The sequence below is a fragment of the Panthera pardus genome, unplaced genomic scaffold, assembly GCF_024362965.1.
Source record: "Panthera pardus isolate Hobbes unplaced genomic scaffold, ASM2436296v1 HiC_scaffold_16, whole genome shotgun sequence".
NCBI classification, from domain to species: Eukaryota; Metazoa; Chordata; class Mammalia; order Carnivora; family Felidae; genus Panthera; species Panthera pardus.
This window is the reverse complement of record NW_026526721.1, coordinates 112,016,242-112,035,060: the sequence shown is the minus strand read 5'-3', so window position 1 is coordinate 112,035,060 and position 18,819 is coordinate 112,016,242. Positions and strand designations below refer to the sequence as shown.

Genomic DNA, 18,819 nt, shown 5'->3' with positions numbered 1-18,819 from the left:
GATTTTGCTGAAGCTTTTGAGAGTAGATGGCATATATTATTAACCTTGAGTCTTTAATATTTCAATGTTTATTTGTAATAGAACCAAATGCAGTCATCAAAAGTCAGGTAATTTAGGGGTACCTGGATGGCTCAGTCAGTTAAGCATCCGCCTTCGGCTCAGGTTATGATCTCACGGTTCGTGAGTTTGAGTCTCATGTCGGGCTCTGTGCTGACAGCACGGAGCCTGGAGCCCACTTTGACTTCTGTGTCTCCCTGTCTCTGTGTCCTTCCCATACTCATGGCTGTCTCTCTCTCTCAAAAATAAATAAATATTTAAAAAATTTTTTAAACATCAGGACATTTAGCTTTGGAACAGTAATTTTTTTCTCACCTGTAGGTCACATTCAGTTTCGTCATTTGTCCCAATAATGTTGGATTTGTCTGAAATTTCCCATACATTAGCTTTAGATGATGCATTCTTGGCGAAAATGATACAGAAGTAAAGTTGTGTTCTCAGGTAATCACACTTGAAGTCACACAATGTCCATTTGCACATCGCTGGCAGCAATCAGTTTGATCACAGTGTCTCCATTGTATGGTTTCGAGATTTCTCTGCCATGTGGTTTTTTTTTCCCCCCCTTGCAATCAGTAAACAGTCTTTGGGGAGACACTGTGAGACAATACAAATATTTTGCCCCTCATCAAACTCCACCACACATCTATCATTCATTTTGATTCTTCCCTAAACCAGTCTTTACCAGTCTTTACATGCTGCAAAATGGTGGATTTTTTTCTTCCCACAGCTCCTCTACAGTTAACAGTTTGCATTCTATTCTAAGGAAAGCATACCCTCGTTATTCTTATTTATTATCCATATGTATTATAATACACTGTCCTTAGCTATTTTCATGTTCATATTGTCCCAGCTTTTTCCAGTGGAACCTTTTCATCCTGGCTTTTAAGTTATTTTGACATGTCTCCATCTCCCCCTTGCCCTCCACCAAATATTTTCTTAGTTCCTGACCCCTATTGTACTTTCCCTGTCCCATACCTGGAATTAATCATTCCTCCAAGGAACTGTCATTCTAGTTAATCAAGTATGGTATTTAGAAGCCAAGATATGGACACTGTGGTGCTCATTACTATGGGCAACGTATGTTCGTTGCCTCTGGACCATTTTAGCAGGCGGAGTTAGGAGGAAATATATCCGTATACATAAATGTGTGTGTGTGTGTATTCTTGAGTTCATATTGATATGTCTAGAATTAGTAACTCCACTTAGTTCTTTGCATTCCCCCATTCCATATTAATTTCGTATTTTCCAGTAACATCAACCATTTACTCATTTGCTTAATTCTACACTACACCTGGAATGGTTTCAGAATTGCTACACCTATACCACTAGGAAAAACGTAAAAGGAGTTGAAGATTTGTTGGTAGTTCTTTTTTCCCTCAAAGTTTATAGTATTGTGTTAAAAAGTTTTTTGAACTTTCTCCTTCAATATGGATATGTTACTCATTTGAAATAGAACCAACTTCATTTGTTTCTGTTTGCATTCAGTTTAGATTCCCATTTTTTTCTCCCCACCTCAACTCCATCTTTAGAAGAACATGCATCTACAAGTCAACTGTATAAAAAGGTGTACTTCGTGATATGTCCTTCGTCCGTTGTCTCTTCTATCCTGGGTTTTTTCCTGCCCCGGGTGATCAGTGTTCTTATTTTCTGATTTATCTTCCTTTTTTTTTTTTTCCTTTAATTTATCTTTTCTTGTAAGAAGTATAGTATACCATATATACTATTTTCCATTTTAGTGGAGATGTTAACAGGGTCATGTTTTTATTAGGGCATATTGCAACTATGTTAAAAGTTTGCTACATAGTTTTATAGATAATGAGAAGCAGTTGTTGATTGGTTCCACTATGAGTGTCCACCAGAATCACCAAGGGTCAGACAGTTTTAATGTTTGTTTAATGGGTACCACCATCAGATATTTATTTGTTGGAGCCTGGGCAATGGAATTTTAGCAAGCTCCATAGGTGAGTTTAATAGACACTCAGTATTGAATTACTGGTATAGTTAAGAAACAGCCTTCCTCTGAAACAGACCTGGGTTCAAATTGGACTCTGTTGATGATTTCTTACCCGTCTAGTATAAGAGTTTGCTTTTAAAACAATGATAAAGAGAAAGTGATAAGTGTTCAAACTGGTTGAAACTCTATGGAGGGCAATTGGCCATATGCATTTACCGTCTTAAATTTTGGTATACTCCTTGACCCAACAATTGTACTTTTATGAAATTATCCTGAGAAAATGATTGTGTAGAAAGCAGATGTGCACACATGTTTACAATAGTATAAAAAATGTCTGTTTTCTAAGTGTTGTACTATATTCTATGCAGTGGGATATAGTATGCATTACATAAAAATGAAGACATGTTTTAATATAGAATCATTACCATTATATACCAAGTTATAGAAAATGATTACAAAACAATACCTAGAGTAAGGCTCTATTTTCCAGTTGAGAATGCGCACCAATTTTCATTACTCTCTTTAGCTTTCTTTTCTTTCCTTATTTGCATATCTGTTCTTCAGACTTTAAAAAAAATTTTTTTTTTTTACATTTATTTATTTTTGAGAGACAGAGAGAGACAGAGTGTGAACAGTAGAGGGGCAGAGAGAGAGGGAGACACAGAATCTGAAATAGGCTCCAGGCTCTGAGCTGTCAGCACAGAGCCCATGCAGGGCTCGAATCCATGAACCGTGAAATCATGACCTGAGCCGAAGTCAGATACTTTACCACCTGAGCCACCCAGGCACCCCTCTTCAGACTTTTTAAAGCAATGCCCTGCTTTGTATTTTTAAGAAGTCACAATACCAGAAAGTAAAAAAAAAAAAAAAAAAATTTCCCTCTACTTTTTTCATGTAATTTTTTAAAATTAGATTTCTGTCTGCTTTATTTGTGTATCATGTTTTAGTGCATGTTACATTCACACAAGGGAAATCTCTGCCTATCAACCTAACTGCCGATTTTTTTTTTTTTTTTTAGGAATGGGTAGGAGAACATTGCCTAAAAGAACCTGAAAGATTGTGCACAGACAAAGAGCTTATATTGGACCCTGTGCTTTCAAATATGCAAGCACAGAAATTATTGCAGCTTATTTGTTATCCTCATGGTATTAAAGAATGTACGGAGGGCGACAATCTGCAGAGACAGCACATTAAGCGCATTCTTCAGGTGAGTTAGTGATTAGAGTCTAAAGATTATGTGTCTATCGCGTAACACATTTTCTGTGATTTTAACAAGAGTAGTTGAACCGTTTTTTTTTTCCTTTCTCATTGCTAACTAATTCTTGACCTCAGTTAATTCTGATGTTTATTCTCCCAGTTTTCTTTTCTTTATAGTTGTCACACCCCATTGCTAGGTGAATGTTGATAATGCAAATGGTATACAATCATTATAAATATTGATCTTTTTAGTCTACTGTATTTACATGAGACATAAGCTTTCTGGAGGAATAGTCTTAAATATATAATTCAAAAAATATTGAAATCATTTTGTAATGGGTTTGCTTAGAGAAATAGATTTTGAGAGAAAAATGCTTGTTTTATTTCTAGTGACTGGCTGAGTGTTGCACATTATTTTAATGTTGTTTCTTATTTCTTTGTGTCTACAATGAAAATATGTAATGGACGCGGAAGCCATTTGATCCTGACAAATCCCTTTATTATGTATGATTATTTCCTTTTTTAAAAATATTTATTTAGTTTTGAGAGAAAGTGAGCACATGTGCGTGTAAGTGGAGAAGGGGCAGAGAGAGAGGGAGTCACAGAATCCGAAGCAGGCTCTAGGTTCTAAGTTGTCAGCACAGAGCCCATTGTGGGGCTCAAACCCACGGACTGTGAGATCATGACCTGAGCTGAAGTCGGACGCTTAACTGGCTGAGCCACCCACGCTCCCCTGATTATTGTTTCTTGAGAGAGGGAATACTGCAAAGAATTATTATATTTTCAGATATGTTCAGTATTCCTAATGTGTTAATTCTTATTGTTTTCCCCAGAATCTTGAGCAATGGACGCTGAGGCAGTCCTGGCTAGAACTTCAGTTAATGATCAAACAGTGCTTGAAGGACCCTGTGAGTAGATATTGGAAGCATGTGTATGTATACAATTTTATGAACAGCAAGAACATGATGTTTGAGGAGGAAGTAAAATATATGCATGCTAGTTTTCTTTTGTGTCTCTCCAGGGCTCTGGTTCAGTGGCTGAGATGAACAACTTACTGGACAATATTGCAAAGGCAACAATAGAGGTATTCCAGCAGTCTGCCGACTTGAACAATAATTCTTCTAATTCTGGAATGGGCCTCTTCAACCCAAATGGGATTGCAACTACTGATGCTGGTAGCACAAGGCAGAATGGAATTAAGACATTTCTAAGGTATTTGTTTTTCTGCAGTTTTATTGGGCTACCAGTACTTTGTCCCATGTGATGGTATATTTTTATTTGCATGATGCAATTATTTTTCATAAAGCTTCAGCAATGTGAAGAAATTACTTGTGTCAATTATCGTTATTTTATAATACATTAAAGGGCAGTATTCTGGGATGAATGATGTCTCAGTTTTAACCATGTCCAGAATCTTGAAACCACATATGGCACCCAGTGTGGATTAATTTCTTTATTGTCTCCATAAGGCTACTCTGTTCCATAGAATGCATTATATAGGAAACACTTTCTGCCATCTTTATTAATTGCCAGTTTTGCACAAATAATAATCATGATAGACTGATTTGTATTTCATCATTTGGGTAGAAAGTATAACTAATGAATTTTAAAAGTTTAAAAAAATTTCTTACTAATGTGCTAAAACATAATCAGCACATTTCATATCTTATCCATGACATAAAAGTGTGTTGCCTGTTGTACAGAAGGACTATGACTAATCAGAGAGCCAGAATCATAGAAGAACACCAGCATAGATTAATAACTTCTGTTACAGTATTCTCCCAGAACCCGATGTTTTATCTCTTTCCACAGTGAGAGTGGAAAAGTGTATCCACCTGTCTGCTCTGGTAAGAGGAAAGATAGTACAGAAATAAAAGGGAAGGTTTAGTGTGATCATTGCTTGTTACACATGGAAGTTTTCCCCTGGGGTTTCTGTTATAACAGTGAGAGCGGAGGAAGAGGATGCCTCCTCGTGTATAATACCTATTTCTGGTTTTAGTTCCTCTGAACGCAGGGGTGTATGGCTGGTGGCCCCCCTAATTGCCAGGCTGCCGACCTCTGTGCAAGGAAGAGTATTGAAAGCTGCAGGAGAGGAACTGGAGAAGGGACAGCACTTGGGCTCTTCTTCAAAAAAGGAAAGAGACAGACAAAAACAGAAAAGGTACGGCTGCAAGGTGTGTCTCAATGTGGAGGCTTAAGGAATAATTGAGAACAAATAGCATCTTGCAGATATAGTCACTGTACCCAGAGTACACGGACATTTCTTTTTTTTTTAAATGTTATTTTTTAGAGGGAGTATGTAAATAGCGGGGAGGGGCAAACGAAGGGGGAAGGAGAGAGAGAGAATGAGAATGAAAATGAGAATGACAATGAATCTTCTATGGGGCTCAATCCCATGACCCTGGGATCATGACCTGAGCCGAAACCAGGAGTTGTGTGCTTAACTGACTGAGCCACTCAGGCGCCCTTGAAATTTCATTTTTAAGCGGAAATGACAATATTCTGTTAGGCAAGGCTCCGTTCCTAAAAAGTTCTAGGTTATATTTAGTATGCTAGTTCTCAGGGCTCCCTCTGGACCCACATCACTTCTGAGCCATTGAAAATACTTCTTAGCCTCGCTTCAGACCTCTTGAATCAGATCTGTATATCCATTTAGTCCCTGTATTCTACACTTAATTACTTTTCATTCTTTTAATTATTTGTTTAAAATACATAGAATTATTTCCAATTCTGTCCTCTTGGGCCTGAAAATAGTTACTAGTATTTTTAACATTTAGGGCTCTTGTTCTAAATATAAAATTTATAAGCCACTTAAGTTTAATGTTTTCCTAATTTATTTTAGGCTGTATAAAAGGTTTCAAATAGTTACATTTGCAAACTGACTCTGTTACTGAGAAAGAACAAAGCCATCCTCTGATGTAAAAATATAAATTTAGCACCTCAGGAGTAAACGGAAATAATGATAATTTCTTCCATTTAAAAAATATGTAAAGAACACGTATGGTTCTTATCTCTTAATAATATTTTAGTAGCTACCACTTATTGAGATCTTATGAAATGCCAACTTTTGTATAAAACTTACCGCATACACACGTGAACTTTAAAATTTTCACAGCAATCATACATGGTAGGTGTTCTCATTATACCCTTGTTACGATAAAGAAAGGGAGGCATTGCAAAGTTCATTTCTCAAGGACACACAGCTAAGGAATTGTAAAACTCGAGTTAAAACCTAGGTGGTCTGGCTTCTGAGTCTGTGTGCTCTTAAATGAAGTGCACTTTGGTAGAGACCTAGCTTTGCATGTATTTTGTTATCTGGTTTTTAATGTCTGTCACCTCCGTCAGTGTGAGTTGACTAACCAGATGACTCACTTTTAATTCTGAGAGTTAATTTTGCTCAAGGGTGAATGTATGTACATTGCCTCCCTTCCCACAGATGGTATTGCAGAGTTTAAAGGTGTCTCTTCCCAAGTCCGTCTCTCACAGCTCTGCTGTCAGAGGATGAAGCACATTGAAATATTTGGGTCACTTTAAGAATTTTTTTTTTTTGCAATATAGCAATTAGTTTGTCAATATGATTTGTCAGTTCTCTGATGATTAAAGAAACATTAATAAAATGACAATTTATAATAGACCTTTTTTTTTAATCAAATGCCTTAAAACCTGTTAACAAGACAAGGTTTAAGGACATGGTGGGTTACCAAGGAGCTCACTGCTCTTGTATCTTCCAGCCTACATGCTGATCTGAGTTCTCCCAATACCCACCCTGTTTGGTCAGAAATGTGCTGAGGGTGCCTCGGTGCCTCAGTTGGTTAAGAGTCTGACTTCGGCCCGGATCATTATCTCACAGTTCGTGAGTCGGAGCCCCGCATCAGGCTCTGTGCTGACGGCTCGGAGCCTGGAGCCTGCTCTGGACTCTGTGTCTCCTTCAACTTCTGCTCCTCCCCTGCTCACAGTCTGTCTCGTTCTCTCTCAAAAATACACAAACATTAAGAAAAAAAAAAATTAAACGTGCTGAAAAATAAAACAAGCGCAGCAATCACAGAGGCCTGTTTCCTTGACCCTGAGATAACAGTTTTGTTTGACAGAAATTTTTAATTTTTCCTCATATGCTGTATGTAAAGTGATATTCATGCAGATATTTGCCTTTTAATTCAGCCAACTATTGTAAAATACAAACTCTCTTCTGCCTGCACTCTCCCAACATGCTCCTGCAGTATGAATTTATGCTAGTTTGGGAATGCCTTCCAGAGCTAGAGCATGTTAAATTGTTTAGATGCATCACAGTGGCTTTTGATCTTATTAGTAGAGATAGGATTTAACTTTTCGAGTAGGGTTTGGCTATTTCCTACTCTCTTCCCTTTTCTTATAATAAAGTAAATAAGAGCCAGTAATTCAAGGGCAAGAGATAGATGTTGCACAGGAGGTAATCCATTCTTTCTAACTAGATCTGTTCTTACTACTTCCTTTGTAGTATGTCTCTTTTGAGTCAACAACCTTTCCTCTCACTGGTCCTTACCTGCCTTAAGGGACAAGATGAACAACGGGAAGGCCTCCTAACATCTCTTCAGAATCAGGTTAATCAGGTAAAGTATACTGGAATTATTAAGCCAGTCAAGTACTTGTCTAATGGCATTAATTTGTTTTTCTTTGAAATACTGAGATTAAACTAATAAGAATACAACGTGTTTTGATTAGAGGCAAGGCATCACAATCCACACCCTATTCTCCTGTTTGGCATTCTAGTTACTGTAAAATTAACAACTTTATAATATTAATTATGCCTTGGATGAATGTGTACTATAAAAACAATATTTGGTACATTGCATACAACTCTGACATACCTGCTTTTCTCCCGCCCCCGCCCTGTGGGAGAGGTCCTGGGGCAGTGTGTGTTGCAGGCATGGCCGTAACCCAGAGGAACCTCTATCCAGGTTCTCTAGCTGGGCCCCTGCCTCCCTGGAGACTCTTGGCTTGAGTTCTGTTGGTTCAGAAACTCAATTTTGTTTTCCTGCCAGAGCCAGGCCAATGCCAGTTAAATGTAAAGAAGCTCATTTATAAATAAGGCATGATGATTCTTTTTATGAAAAATTTGACTTTTGGCTTTCTACCAACCACAGTGCTCCTGGTCACTCTTTGGGCCACTTACATTTTGTGTCCTTCAAAGAAACCAGGTGATCACACTAGAAATCGTAATGGGTGGAATTGAACAAAGTAGATAGACTGGTCATGTGGGATGTTTTATCCTGCTACAAAGCCAAATGGAGACTTCCTGTGGCCCTGTGACTCTAGGACATCATGTCTTTCTCTCGAATGATAGTAGATGAGCATGAATAAGGACACTTAACTCATTTGGTCCTATCATCATTTTCTCCTCTTTGGAGATGAGAGATCTGTCCTTTGTACAGCAGCGGAGTGATCCTTCTAAAATGTAAATCACATATTAGTCTGGTGCCCAAGATGCTCCAATGTTTCTTACTGTACCTAGGATAAATATTCGGCCTGGGCTTATAAGGGCCTATGGTGATTTGGCCCTGGCTCCCACTTCTGCCTTGTTTCCTACCAGTCATGCCTCCACTGTTTACACTGACCCCATTACTGTCATTGCAACTTGCCAGGCAGATTATCCTTGCAGCGCCTTCGCATCTTTTCTTCCCCTTGCGTGGAAGGGGAACATCTTCCCTCCCAGATGTTATCAGGGTCGGCTCCCTTGCTTCCTCAGGTCTCTGCTCAGGTGTCCCCTCCTCACGGAGGCCGTCCCTGATCACTCGCCAAAAAAAGGACCACAGTCATTTTGTATCCCCTTGCCCTGGTTCATACAGCTTGTTACATTTGACTTAATTTTATTTGTCCTGTTCCCAGAATGTATGCTGTCATACAGCTTTGTGTCCCTGCCTTGCACCGTCAGGTCAGGTTTGGGAGAGGACTCCATTGTGATGAGATTCGAGGAATGCTGTCCCCTCACCATGCCGTGTCCTTATATGTGTTGGGCAGGGTTACTTCTGCACGTGACTCATTTACACTCTTAAGATGATTCTCTGTAGTTAATGTATTTCAGAGCATCCCAGTGGGAGAAAGGGCTTTGCTCTTGCCATCTGATTCTAGGGTGTTGCCACTTATGGCTTCCCTTTCCTAAGCAGTCCTTCCCTTTTTAATAGTAGTCTGACTTAGTGAAAAGCAGTACATCACTGGACTGACATCAAAGATGTCATATTTTTCAAAATACTGTACACTGCCTTTATCAAGGAAGATACACTGTATAGATAAGTCTGTAAGATAGCAAGCCCCCCTTCAATATAACATGAAAATAGGGCCCTTGTTAAATGTCGTAGCACGTCCCTAGAAATAGAACACAGGACTGATATAAAGTGTAATTTTGTCTATCCAGTACTTTACAAAATCAATGAAATAGCATTTTAAGTATCTTTATTTTTGTTAATCTTTAACTTCATAATCCTTTAAAGCTTTTTCTAAGACTTCCTAACAGGATTGTAAATTGATAAGTTTTCTTCTTCCATCTAGAAAGGCATTGAACAAGAAATAGCTCCATTTCTGTCTGTGTGGAAGAAGGGAAGGAAAGTTAAAATTTTACTTAGCTTTTTAAATTAATTTTTTAAACTTAGAAGTTATTTTTAACAGTAAGAAGCTCAATGTAACTTTCAATATGAGAAAAAAAATCAATTTTAATAGGGAAAATAAGTTTTGTTTTTTTCTGTTAATTTACTGACTTAGATTTTAAGTAATTGGAGAGAAGAACGATACCAGGATGACATAAAAGCACGGCAGATGATGCATGAAGCATTGCAACTTCGCCTAAATTTGGTAAGGGGCATTTTTCTAGTATTTTCTCTCTGTTCCACTTAACTAAATGTGAAAATAACTCTAGCTTTCCACTTCTTCTGTGGTCATGGTCTTCTCACAAGGTGAGGCCTTCCACTATTGGCTCTCTCTCTGCCATAACTTCCCTGCCTTTCACGCACACTGTTTTCCTGGCTGCTGACCTTCCTGTCTGGGCTGGCTTCTAGAGAGCAATAGGCATTTTGGGCATTGGTTTGCTTTCTGCACCCTCCTGCCCCCGGGAGTCGCTCCTTCTTGTCAGTTTGTGCTCCGAGGAGGTCTGAGAAGGCTACTAAATTGAGAGGAATTAGCTTTTATTATACTCATTTGAAGATCATGTAAAAATGTGCCTTAAGTTGAATTTTTGGCAAACTTTCCATCACATCGATCATAAAAACAAATTCAACAGGGAGGTTTTATAGACATTTACAGACACATTGCACATTTCTTTGAATTTCTCTTTTCCCACTGGACAAGCCTGAATGAAGGCTACTCTGGAGGAAGGATTGCCTGATTTTTGGCAGTTGTTTTTAAACTTAATTCCCACACCTGAATGCGTAGACCTGGGGGCCGAGCCGAGCCCCTGCTTGTCAGTTCTTCTGTGTTACTGGATATTTGCAAGTGTTGTTATGACAACAGACTTAGATCCAATAGTAATTTAACGGCATCAAGTGTAGATAATCAACTCACCTGATTTTGACCTATTCAGATTTAACTAATTTTATGTCAGAAAACCAGGTATCACAAAAGGTTAGGATTAAAAGAAAAATAATTTCCCTATTATTTGATTCTTATTGGCCTCCTACCCACACTCACGTTCCTCCTCTCCTCTTCCCTCCCCTTTTTTTCAATGACCAAATTCCTATGCTGAAAGAATCAGAAAGAGTGAGAAATAGGTAGCTAGGTAAGAGAGAAGACACGTTAATCCATAAAGCGGAGTGTGTTTGTTTTTTAAAAAAACAAATCAAAATTGGCTACATAAAGTGATGGGGATGGCATTTGTAATAAAGTTTTGTTGTATTTTTTTGTGCTAGGTAGGAGGAATGTTTGACACGGTGCAGAGGAGCACCCAGTGGACAACAGACTGGGCCCTCCTCCTGCTTCAGATCATAACTTCTGGAACTGTTGACATGCACACTAACAAGTATGTTCTTATTTCAAATTTACTATTCTGTACACGTGCATGGTAGAAGCTTTGCAGTAGTGACTACAAATTGTGCCACATCTTATTCTCTAGGTACCATCAAAAGCTCTGTGCCTTAAATAAAAATGCTCCTTCGTTAGAGTATTTGGCTTTTACTTTATAGTGAAAATAATTATTTCTTCCCACTCTTAGTGAATTATTCACAACAGTTCTTGACATGCTGGGTGTGTTAATCAATGGAACATTAGCCTCAGACCTATCAAATGCATCCCCAGGGGGATCTGAAGAGAACAAACGTGCATACATGAATTTAGTAAAGAAATTGAAGGTAAGCTTATGACCTGCTTATATATCATGATCTCAAATAGTTTATGCGTTTGTTATTTAGTGCATTTTATCTTAATTTATTATGTGTTAAATTAGATGTTATTTATTGCATTCAGCTAAAATTATGTGATTATTTTGCTATTTGTCTCACCTCAGCTTGCTGGTACTCAAAAGCATATAGCTTGAAGGTATTTCTTAAATTATATTCACAAAATGTTTAACTTTTTAAGGAACTTTAGAAATGTAAGTCAAATATATAAGAAAAATGCCACCGTTGGATTTAAGATAAATCCATGCTTGGACTGATGCCTCTAATTGAAAAATAACCATTTGCACTGATATTTCTAAACCCAATTCATTTGACTAACCACTAACACAATTTTTGAAATAAACTGTAAACAAATGGTGCAGAGAAAGATCAATATATCTGCCGACCTTACCAGTAAAATAACCAGTGAGTATCTTGAGGTCTGACCCTGGATTGGAGCATGTGTTCTGTGCTGCTGCTTCTGCCTTCTGATGGCAAATACTACCCTGGATTTTTGTCACTTCAGCACTGTGATGTTTGTTGTGTAACCAGGGTTCCATTATATGTGTTCTATTTTCTACTTAAATAGAAGAAATGAAACATACTCACTACTCTAATTTAAAGCTGCATAATCGACCATGTTCCAGGTTAAAGAACAGTCTTGTCATAAAAAAGGAAATGTTTCAGAGAGAAACTTCCTTCTTGCTAACTTTTGCCTTCATTGTAATTTCTGTCCCGTTTGTCTCTTTTTGGGTTTTTTTTGTTTGTTTTTCAGAAAGAGCTAGGAGACAAGAGATCAGAAAGTATTGACAAAGTTCGACAGTTGCTACCTTTGCCCAAACAGACATGTGATGTCATTACTTGTGAACCTATGGGTTCCTTGATTGACACAAAGGGAAACAAAATTGCTGGATTCGACTCTATAGATAAAAAACAGGCAAGAGTAAATGTTTGTTTCTTATATATATTTTTTCTTATTTTCCCAAAGGGTATATGAAATATCTCAATCTTACAGTTTCTTGATTTTTTTTAAAGTATTTTCTTATCCTTTAAATGCATCGGTCATGGACATTATTATATAGATCTTTGTTTAAAACTTTATGTGAGGGGCACCTGGGTGGCTCAGTTGGTTGAGCGTCCGACTTCAGCTCAGGTCATGATCTCCCATCTAGTGAGTTCGATCCCTGCGTCGGGCTCTGTGCTGACAGCTCAGAGGCTGGAGCCTGCTTTGGATTCTGTGTCTCCCTCTTTCTCTGCCCCCAACCCACTCGAATTCTGTCTCTCTCTCAAAAATAAATAAACATTAAAAAAAATTAAAAAAAAAAACCTTTATGTGAATTTCTGAAGCCACCAAGGGAAAACTAAGTGAAAGGTTAGTGCTTAAAAGAAAAAAGAAAAGAGAAAAAAAAAAGGCAGGGGGTGCCTGGGTGACTCAGTGGGTTGAGCATCCGACTCTTGATTTCCACTCAGGCCAAGATCTCATGGTCATGAGATCAAGCCCTGGGCTCTGTGCTGGGCATGGAGCCTGCTTAAGATTCTGTCTTCCACTGCCCCTCCCCCACTTGCACTTGTTCTCTCTCTCTCTCTCTCTCTCTCTCTCTCTTTCACTTAAAAAAAAACAAAACAAAACTCTCCTTTCAGTTTAGAATTGGAAACAATATATATATAGATAAGAAAAATTTGATTGATAAAGTCTTTATGTTGTAAGCTATTTTGAGTAAAAAATATTTTTAGAGTAATGTTACTTAATTTTCTCATCAATTAAACAATATTTTAACAAACACTTGTTTTATGTATGCTATTAAACAAGTTTCCCTTAAACACAAGAAGAGTGATCAGTTATTCTTTCAATGAACATTGAGCAACCACAAATTTGTGAAATCACAGATATGAAAGACAGAGCTCCTGCCCTTAAGCAGAAGTGGGTAGACAATTACCATGTGGTACACAGTGTTAGGGGACCCTGAGAAGGAGCCATCACACTCAGATAAGGAGTAGGTAGTCAGAATAGGATCTCCAGGAAAACTGACCGTTGAATTATTTTGAAAGATTAAGAGTTAGCTAGGAAGTAGGGAACAGTCTGGTACAGGCCAATGGAAGAGTTTTTGCAAAGGTATGAAGGAGTGTGGTTCCTAGGAGAAAGGCAATACTTAATTAATTCACAGTAACTAGAGTACTTCTACCAGTATGGTTGTAGAGATGGAAAAAGCTAGCATTATGGGCATGTTGATTTTGCAGTGTCATTGGGCTCTCTAGTGGTGAGACATCTTGAACCCATTAGGATATATGGTCTTTGCACCTAGGAAAGAAGTCTAAACTCTAGGCAAGTATTAGGAAACAGTCCATTTATACATGATAAATGAGCCTTAATTTTGCATAAATCCATCCACATAGATAAGAACAGGAGCATTCATATCTTGTGGAATGCCTGAGTAGTTATTTTTGTGGTTATTCTGAGGAAAAATGTTTTCAAGTTGGTATGCCAGGGAAAGTACAAGAGACATCACCAATTAATGTTAAAAATAAGAAACCTTTGTTTTCAGAAGCAGAGTAACATCTCCTCTTGTAAACTCACTAGAGGTAATCTTGTATTGAAGGGACTTTATTTGTACCTGTTGTCACAAGTTATGTCTGTAAGAATATTCCCTAACTATTCAGAAACTGGCTTATTAAGTACATGGAAGATTCCTGTATTGAATCAAGTCCATACATGTTTGGATTGAAGTAAATTTGAGCCCAAGTAGAGGTTGACAATAACTTGACTCTCAAGTTTTGCTTTATCTTAAAAACAACAAAATAAATTGCAAATGGTTGTAACTGATTATAATTCAATACAGTAAGATCAATATTGCAGTATTTTTTAGAACTATTTTTTCCTGAAAAACAACAGCAGCAAAAAATACTAAATGAAAAGCACCATTTTATTTATTTATTTATTCATTCATTCATTCATATTAAGTTTATTTTTGAGAGAGAGCATGCTTGTGAGTGGGGGAGGGGCAGAGAGAGAGAAGAAATGGAGAGAGAATCCAAAAAATCTCGTGGACTCACGAACCGGGAGATCATGACCTGAGCTGAAGTCAAGTTAGATGCTCAACTGACTGAGCCACCAGGTGTGCCGAAAAATACCAATTTGCAGTAATACTCAACCACGTGGTGTTGAGCATCACATGGTATAAAGAACCACAGAACTGACTTTAAAAGTCTGAATTCTAGCTGCAGCTTTCCAGTGATGTAGCCTTGTAACCCTGAATCAATGTGTTTCCCCATGTGCTGTATGCTAGGGTTTTCTAAGGCACGCAGCCAGCCAGAATATTCTGTGTATCCTTGTCCTAAGCAAGCTTGGGCTCTCGGTCAGGGAAAGATCTGAACGTGTGTTCACAGAGCATTATTTCACCACAGGGTCTCCAGGTGTCTACAAAGCAGAAGGTGTCCCCATGGGATTTGTTTGAGGGTCAGAAGAACCCAGCTCCTCTGTCTTGGGCCTGGTTCGGGACTGTCCGAGTGGACCGAAAGGTGATCAAGTACGAGGAGCAGCATCACCTGCTGTTGTATCACACACACCCCATGCCCAAGCCCCGAAGTTACTACCTCGAACCGCTGCCCCTGCCTCCCGAGGAGGAAGAGGAGGAGCCCACATCTCCCATCTCTCAGGAACCAGAGCGGAAATCAGCTGAGCTGTCAGATCAGGGAAAAACCGCAACAGATGAAGAGAAGAAAACAAAAGGAAGGAAGCGCAAGACGAAATCAAGCTCAAGAGTTGACGTGAGTGTGAGAAGTAGGGAGGTCTTTGGCTTATTGGCATCTAGTGAGAGATTTAATAGTGCCCAGATTCTTTTCCTAGAAACATTATGAAGAGCATTATCATCCTTCTTGTAACAGTTGTAATGTTCACAAAGCTCTATTTTAATTAATAGAATGGCACATGAATAGTGACCTGTCACAGAGGACAGGATTATAGCTTGTGATTTTTTTCCTTCTCTAATTTTCACTATTTTAAGTTTGGGCTTCCATTGTGACTAGTATTTAATTAATATTTCAGTGCCTCATCATTTCTCACATTTGAAACTTAAATTGTTTAGACCCGTAAAAGCTCATCATCTTACATATTTTTATTATAAGACATGTCTAAAATATTTATCATATTTTGAGCACTTGATAATGTTGGTAGATTAATATGGAAAGCTATTTGCATTTCCCTAGCTAACATTCCATCTAATATATCCAATAGGATGTTTTTGAGATTTCATATTTTACTATTTCACCTTAACTTCCTATATATTTTACCTTTTTCACAGATTTTCAGACTTTATAAAAGATGAACACAATTTTAAAAAGTCCTGTTCCTTGTTTTCCTATTAGTCTTCCCTACCTCTACCAACATTTTCTTGAAAACAACAGAAATCATTGAGATGGCAATTTGGGAACAATTTTATAACATTTATAGAATGAATGTGTAAGGTATCTTTACAATTAATTCACCTAGAAAATACTTGAGAGAGAATTTAAAACATTTTTCTACATAATGCAAGGGTATTCTTGTTGTACCATGGAAGATATATTCATAATTGTATGTCTAATAATTATCTAATAGGGTTAGGGTTATGTCTAATAATTATCATGTCTAGTAATTATCACTTACCTATATCAGAACCACAACATATCTTTTCCTAGCTGATAACTTGGTGATTAACATTTTTCTAGAGAAGACGACCATCGCTTTTGGATACCATTGAATGGTAGTGCCCTCTTCTCATACCTTCTACCAATATTCTTCCTACCAATATTCCTTTGTCTTGAAGAGGTGCTTAATAAGGTCCAGACTGCCACTCCCCAGAATCTGGACTCCTAGGCTGTTAGTCTACATGGATAAGTTTCTGTTATTTTCAGAATAACACCCTCTTAAAAGCCTGAAAATTCCTCTCATTTTCCAAGTGAGCCCTGGTAATATCCCTTCCTCCCATACTACTTCTGAAACTGTCCCTTTCTAGTGGGTTGTATTTCAGGGATCTGAGGTTTTGTTTTTCCTTTATCCTTTAGGGCTACATGAAAAGAAGCGGGGTGGGTAGGTAACTGGGACATTCAGATGTGATCCTTAGAGACTTTGCATGTCCCATAAGGAAGACAAAGCCCAAGTGCAGGAAATGGGATGCAAGCAGATGGCAGAGAGTCTGCTTCATTTGCGTACTGGCTTGAATAGTGGAAATAAGATACCATCTAGGCCAGGGACTGGTCCTGAAGTATTGTGCGTCTTCATGGCCTCATTCTCATCCAGACCCAGCATATCAGGAAGGATTCCTAAAATGACCTAAGATAAAATGATCTGGAGAATGAGCATCTGAAGATGTTCTTTCACCTGTGGGCAGTGGTCAATATTGACGTGCTTTTAGTATTTTAAAAACAAACTTCAGAAGTGATCCTTTTCCATCTTCCCCCCACTGAAGCCAAGTACATTTTTTCCACCAAACATTGACAAACTTTACAGTAGGGGGTTTAAATAAAAAAAGTGCATAGACAAAAAGGTGTTTAGGAAACTTGCTACAATACCTACATCCTGGGTCCCCAGGGAAGCAAGGGAGCGATTACTGGGTAGGCTAGAGGGGTAGAGGCATGGCGTTTGCCACCTGCATGCCCATATCCACCCCGAACATAATAGTTCTGGTGACATGTTCTGCAGGGGACTAGGGAGCCCCAGACTAGGGGCAAGATGGAAGCAGGGGGTGTGGTGGGCAGCCTTGGGGCTTTAGTTAAGGAACCGACAGAAGTGCTTGGTGCCATCGTCTTAGGGCAATTTGTTGCTGGCATTCACAACGGGGAATTTGTAGCCATAGGTGAGTTCCTCAGCACACAGGATGCAGGGCAGGGCAAAGATGTTGATGTGTTCCTGGCCCTCCGCCTGGATCACTTGGGAGGGGCAGTTGGGCTCACCTAAGTGGTTGATGAAGTGGCAGCATTGCCATGCCTTGTGGCCTCCATCGTGTCAAAGCCATCTATAGAGAACACGTAGCACCTAATACCCTTCCCATCATAAAACTTCTGCTTGTCAGCACAGAGTGAATGGCAGTACCAGTGTACTCAATGACCATCCCGTCGGCATCAAAGTTTTGTTTAAAAAATAGGCCCGTCCCATGGATGGCATATCTGTAGACATCCACAGCCTCTTTGGATGTCTTCTTGAGTGCATGGCCACGGGCAGCTCCAGGCTGGCAGCATGTCTGGTTCATCTGAGCTGCACCTCATCCTCTTCCTCATCCCAGGTGGTCTCCCTCAGGGAGCACCAGGTGCTAGGATGCCAGGAAGTTCAACATGTCAAAGATGCACTTCTGGAGATAGACCTCTGCACAGGCCACCCTGTGGGGATTTAGGGGTCGAAGCCAAGTACTTTCTTATTCTAAAGTTTTTACCCAAATGAGTGTCTTGCAAAAGAATATGTTGACACTCTTGCCTTCTGTCGTCACCTCTATAAAAAACAGCCTTGTCCACTGGGATAGAAGCTGGCTCGAAGAATGTGATAGGAGGAATTTGCATTAATTACCTATAGTTTGTGGAGTTAAATAACTTTATTGTTATTATCTTTTCTCTTTATTTTGAAGGAGTATCCACAGAGCAACATATACCGAGTGCCTCCTAACTACTCACCCATTTCCTCCCAGATGATGCACCATCCGCAGTCCACCTTATGGGGCTATAACCTCATGGGTCAGCCCCAGCAGCCGGGTTTTTTCCTTCAGAACCAATCTCTTACTCCAGGTATGTGAAGAGAGAGTGCAGTCAGGTCCCTCTGAGACATGAAGTAGCTTGGGGTTTAACTGGAAATCTCTGTAAAACTTAGAAAATGCCATAACTGAGTACTCCATTGACGTTTCTGTAATCCTCTCTGCTCAGAGTGGTTTTTCTTCTAATAATATGAAGGTGTTTTATTTTATTTTTTTAATGATCCTTTTAATATATTTTTGATTGTCACATAGATGACAATATTCTAAGAATCAAACAATACCTGAGCGTATACAGTAGTAATCCAATATGTGCCCAATTTGGGGGTGTTCCTCAAGTGTTAAAATAAGGTTTTAATTACTAGTTTATGTACTGAGTTGGGAATTTTCATTCAGTGTTAGAAGGAAATTAGCTACTGATGAAAATGTACAATATCAGATAAAAAGTTGATAAGAGTTGTATGTTGTGAAATTTGTGTATGTTTTGATGAGATAAAATTCTTACCAGTGTTTTAAGTAATTAGTCAATATTGTGAAGCATCTTTATTTTCTCATGCGATGA

At 38.6% G+C, this 18,819-nt stretch overlaps 2 protein-coding genes across 7 annotated transcripts in view; one reads left to right on the top strand and one right to left on the bottom strand.

The window, feature by feature from the left end:
* P2RY12 (purinergic receptor P2Y12) overlaps positions 1–12,061 on the bottom strand; it is a 45,995-nt gene extending 33,934 nt beyond the window's left edge. For 3 of the 6 annotated variants that reach the window (XM_053903715.1, XM_019439786.2, XM_019439803.2), the window contains exon 1: positions 11,957–12,061. The gene's annotated coding sequence lies outside the window, so the exon portion shown is untranslated. Of the gene's footprint in view, positions 1–6,973; positions 7,180–11,956 lie in introns of all 6 variants that reach the window. The other 3 variants (XM_053903716.1, XM_053903717.1, XM_053903718.1) reach the window with 2 other exon arrangements.
* MED12L (mediator complex subunit 12L) overlaps positions 1–18,819 on the top strand; it is a 333,810-nt gene that overhangs the window by 275,771 nt on the left and 39,220 nt on the right. Inside the window, exons 28-38 of the mRNA XM_053903719.1 lie at positions 3,030–3,218; positions 4,042–4,116; positions 4,230–4,420; positions 5,208–5,369; positions 7,683–7,794; positions 9,941–10,030; positions 11,080–11,189; positions 11,382–11,517; positions 12,320–12,481; positions 14,947–15,309; positions 18,138–18,294. Of these exons, the coding sequence (XP_053759694.1) occupies positions 3,030–3,218; positions 4,042–4,116; positions 4,230–4,420; positions 5,208–5,369; positions 7,683–7,794; positions 9,941–10,030; positions 11,080–11,189; positions 11,382–11,517; positions 12,320–12,481; positions 14,947–15,309; positions 18,138–18,294 (1,747 nt within the window). The remainder of the gene's footprint in view (positions 1–3,029; positions 3,219–4,041; positions 4,117–4,229; positions 4,421–5,207; positions 5,370–7,682; positions 7,795–9,940; positions 10,031–11,079; positions 11,190–11,381; positions 11,518–12,319; positions 12,482–14,946; positions 15,310–18,137; positions 18,295–18,819) is intronic.